General features: G+C 47.7%; 1 protein-coding gene across 1 annotated transcript in view; it reads right to left on the bottom strand.

Moving 5' to 3' along the window:
* Nucleotides 1-5,000, bottom strand: part of LOC136663868 (ankyrin repeat and fibronectin type-III domain-containing protein 1-like) — a 473,183-nt gene that overhangs the window by 285,823 nt on the left and 182,360 nt on the right. Inside the window, exon 5 of the mRNA XM_066640828.1 lies at nt 3,676-3,905. Coding sequence (XP_066496925.1) covers nt 3,676-3,905 — 230 coding nt within the window. The remainder of the gene's footprint in view (nt 1-3,675; nt 3,906-5,000) is intronic.

Genomic DNA, 5,000 nt, shown 5'->3' with positions numbered 1-5,000 from the left:
TACTATCACTAGTATCTGCTGACCTCTATCACCTACCTAGTACGCTTTTAAAGTGTTTAAAATAAATAAAAATGAGAACTTGGAATAAAAACACACAACATCACTTTCTGCCTTTCAAATCACAAATTCTGCTCCAAAAGAGGAAAAAAATAAAAGACACCCCTACCTATAGGCATGAGATCTAAGTACAGACACCTTCCCTAGGAGGCCAAAGACAACAGTATCTGCTCTGCTTTCTGGGCATTCAAAATGCCATCCGTACAGGAACATATTCACAAGTTCTCCATGTGATGCACTGTGACTCAATCCACTTATTTCAAATCCAACATGCCAAGACTTGACAAATGAAGCAAATCCGCAGGGAGAAATCTGCCCACCTTCCAGGTAGCACTAAAAACATGACTGTGCAGTCAGCCATCTGTCACATTTGAGCTACATTCCTTTTTTTTTTTTTTTTTCCTCCCAGTAGTGGAGTCACAGCATAAATCTTATGGTCAAGATATGAACCTTCCAGTCATCCTTAGCAATGCATTTGACACCCTGAGAGAGTCTTACAGCCTCTTGGTAAGTCAACATCTTGTCTAGAATTGAGCTGCACCCACAGACCCAGAGGTGGAACTTCATAGAACCACAAGACTGGAAAAGGATAGAAAGGCCATAAGAGACCAGGCTTCTGTTTGCAAAGGGGAATTCTCGTGTAAGTAAGTGAGATCATACATTGCTGGGGGGGACACAGTGTCAAGGAAGCCACTAATCGACTTGACCGAATGAACCAACAAAATCTACTATACATGAAAAGAACAAAAATGGTCATTGGCAGTAAAAAGGGCATTTCTTAGCCCAAAACAAAAGTGCCTCACGCTAAACATGGGAAAGCCTTTGAATGTCTGCCGCCTCTCACCGCGAAAATGATGCTGCTAAAGATGGTCACTTTCAAGATGGTGCTCACAAAGAGACGGTCACTGTCTTTTTAAACCCCAATAGTCTTGTTTCATTTGCTTTGCAGTTGTAGGATCGGGCAGTGATGGAAGTGTCTTCAGGTTTCATCTTGGTGTAACCCACTACCGAGACCACCGCTGCACTACCCGAAACAAAGGCTGCATTTTCCTGTCCACCTTAACTACAAAGATCATTTGAGTCAACTAGAAGATCTAGGAGGGATGTCCAAGAAGTCCTCCTCGCTTGGTTCCAAGCACCCAAGGACAATGCGTTAAGAGATGTGCTCCCAAACGTCTTTAGTAAGCAGTGCCCTGTGGAACAACTACAGCTGGACAGTTTTCATCAAGAGTAATTTTTGTCCCTCTGCCTTGCAGACTTGCAGCAATCCCACCTCCTGTTCTTCTCCATTATTTTCACACAACTGCACACAAAATGACAACTCGAGCCTTGCCTCTCAGGGGAGAGACACCGGATCCCTTCATTACACTCTTGAAGCTGGTAATGAGTTAAGGACATGATCATATCCCTCTTCAGATCAGGTGTCTCTCAGAAAGTGGAAAACAAGTCCATTAAATTTTAAACTGAAAGCATACGCTGGCCACCGTGTGTCCCCCATCTGTCCTTTCTCCTCCGATGCGGCCTCCCATTAATCTTGCAGGAATCAATTCCACAATAAAACATCATACTCTCCTGCCACAGAAATTCAAGGTAGGAACTTCCTGACCTACAACATATATAAAGGAGTTATGTGCTATATGAGCAAGTCTGATTTGGCCCCACATACTGGCACAGACCGTCTGCAGGTGGTCAGGCTGTAAGCTCTCATTTACCTGGGAGTAAGCTGCACTGAATATAGTGAGACTTAGGACCCAATCCTACCCAAAATTTCCAGGGCTGATACAGCTGTGCCAATGGGGCTTGAACTGCATCCTGTAGCGGAGGGGCAGCCACAGAGATCTCCTCAACATTTGTTCCCTTACCCCAGGGTTGCATTGTGGCTGCAACAGCGCTGGAAAGTTGGTTGGGATTGGGCCCTTACTTCTAGAAAGTCATGCACAGGATTGCACCGACAGCCTGTCTGCATCAGGTATCAGGACAACTTCCTCAAGTTATGCTTTTTAAAGAACGACAAACGCATCTTCTCTTGGTCATCTCAAAGCCTGAAAACAAGAGCCCCATCCTCTAGCACAGGGGTGCCCAAACCCCGGCCCTGGGGCCACTTGCGGCCCTCGAGTACTCCCAATGCGGTCCTCAGGGAGCCCCCAGTCTCCAATGAGTCTCTGGCCCTCTGAAGATTTGTTGGAGCCCGCACTGGCCCAACGCAACTGCTTTCAGCGTGAGGGCGACTGTTTGACCTCTCGCGTGAGCAGTGGGATGAGGGCTCCCTCCACTGCTTGCTGTTTCATGTCTGTGATGCAGCAGTGGCAGTGAAGCAAAGGCTGGCCTTGCTTTGTGCCAGGCCTTTAATAGGCCTTGAGTTACTGCAAGACCTTCATTCATTTATAGAAGCTCATCTTTAATATATTCATTTATGTAAACTTATGTAAATTTATTCAAATTTGAAATGTAAATTAATCTTCCCCCCCCCCCCCCGGCCCCCAACACAGTGTGAGAGAGATGATGTGGCTCTCCTGCCCAAAACTTTGGACACCCCTGCTCTAGCACAGGGGTGTCAAACTCATTTCATACAGAGGGCCAAATAGCATTCATGATGCCTGCTGAGGGCCGGAGGTGATGTCATTACGCAGGGAGTGATGTCATTAAACAGGTCAAAACCAGAAATAAACACTGTTCTCGTGTAGGAACTCATTAGCTGCTAATGACAGGGAAAAAAATACACAAATCTTGATCATATTTCAAGATATGGGAGACCCCAATAATCATGCGGGCCACCCTTTCAGTAGTGTCACCTCAGCATTGCTCAGCAGCTGAGAGCCTGAGGGCCAGATAAAAAGCTTCTGTGGGCCGCATCTGGCCCCCGGACCTTCTGTTTGACAACCCTACTCTAGCACGTGACATTGGGCTTAGAAACAAACTTGTAACCCGTATGTAGAATGGGTTGTGAGCAGCCCATTACACTCCCATCAGCAGCTTGGGGGGAAGGTCACATTTCAAACCCATTTCCGAACCCTCTTCAAGGGCAAGCCCCGCATTACAGTAGCCTAATCTGGTTACATTCATTGCACAGGTAACTGACATTTCTCCAAATCGGGCCACAGAGGACAAGTTAGCTGATAAAAAACTTGTATAGCAGACATCACTGCATCCCATTTCAGGCATTTTATATGTGGCTCTGCTAAGTTTAGCTAACTAGTATTTGTGTTTCACCGGTATTCTTACGTTCTCACTGACCTGAAGCACCTACTATCATTGTAACACCGGGGTCAAGGGTTTTCAGACAACGTGAACCTTTCAGGCTTTGACAACGATGAAAAATTATGGGATCAAATGAAAAACACACAAAATAAATTCTGACAAATGCAGCATTGAAACTGAAAAAGATAATAGGAGGAAAGTACGTTAAATGAGCATTTTCCCAGCATGAGTGGGAAAGATTTAGGATGCACAACACAGCATATTGGAAATGCCGTTTTGTCGTTGCCAAAGTGAGAGCTAAGCACTGCGAGAAGAATTCATTAGCAGTGGCGCAAAATTTCAGAAACAGGCACTGTGCTCGAAGCCTTTCAGTGGCACGATCAGGTTGAATGGCTGAGAAACAGATTGCCTGGTACTCACAAACTGCCTCCGTAGCTTGGTTTTGACCCGCTCTGTCTTGGTCTCTGCAGGGTGGATTGTGTAGCTGAGGGAGCTGAGGTGGTTGTCCACCGAAAGACTCTTCCTCATGTAGAAGGACCGGGCTCTGAAAGACCGAAACGGCGCCTCGTCCATAGCAGTGCACAGCCTCGGCTGCAGGGCAGGGTCCCTCCCAGCTTCAGGGCAGTCATCTTCCAGTTGCCAAGCCTCTCCTAAGAGTGGGGAGAAAGGGGGAAAAAGAAAGGACCCCACAGTCACGAAAGAAGGACCAAAATCAACAGATCGGTCACAACGTAATCAAAAGAAGTTTCTAAAAGCAGCAGCAAAGTTCCCGTTGCTTTCCAGGCAATCGTCATCCCTCACAGGAAGAAAGACTGTAAGCCTGTGGGGCAGAGCCTTGGCTTTATTGTCTGAAATGCAGGACACACAGGCTCACACCCCTTCATCACACAGTCGACAGGGCTGGTCAGACGTAGTCTTGGAACCCGTCCAATAATAAACAGGAACGTATATGTATCTTTCTGCAAACTTCAGCCTCCCCGTGCCACTCCAAGCATGCAGAAGCCACTGCCCTGTGGGTGCCCCAATAAAGGCAGCCTGTCCTGGCATTTCCTTGCTCAGCTTTTATGGAAGGGGACTCTTTTGCTTGGCCCTTTTGTGTTTGCACGTGGACAGCTACAGGGGATAGTACAGGGCTCAAAAACAGTCCGCTATGACCCCAAGCACCACCTTTATCTCCAATTGTCAGGTGCAGAGGCTAACTTAGATGCAGCACGGACAACTGGAATTGCCCTGCTGTCATGCCCGATCTCGTCTGATTTGGGAAGCTAAGCAGGGTCAGGCCTGGTTAGTACTTGGATGGGAGACCGCCTGGGAATACCGGGTGCTATAGGCTTCTACCATAGTCTTTCGAGACTGAAGGTTGCCAACCAACCAGAAGCATTGGCATACCTGGGGGTACCCTGGGTGTGTCTCCCAGGAGGGGGCGGCACTACAACCCCTCCCCTCCCCTCCCCTTTTTTTTGTTGTTGTTCTTAAGGCCCCTTAAGAGGGTCTTCTGGGGCCCCTTAGAGGGCCTTCTGGGGTCCGAGCATGGCCTCCCTGGCCCCCAGTAGGCCTTCTGAGGCCTTCAGAAAGCCTAACAACATCACTTCCAGTTTTCTCCAAAACCAGAAGTGACTTTTTAGGCCTCACAGGGCAACATTTTGCAGCCCTGGCTGCGGGAGGTACAGGGGCCAGGATCACAGTTGGTCAGCAGGTGACTTAGTGATGATGATATTTACTAGTTCCTCTCAGATTCCTCCGGG

This window comes from Tiliqua scincoides, chromosome 13, assembly GCF_035046505.1.
Source record: "Tiliqua scincoides isolate rTilSci1 chromosome 13, rTilSci1.hap2, whole genome shotgun sequence".
NCBI classification, from domain to species: domain Eukaryota; kingdom Metazoa; phylum Chordata; class Lepidosauria; order Squamata; family Scincidae; genus Tiliqua; species Tiliqua scincoides.
Note: the sequence above shows the minus strand (reverse complement) of the source record. Positions and strands in the feature narration are given on the sequence as shown.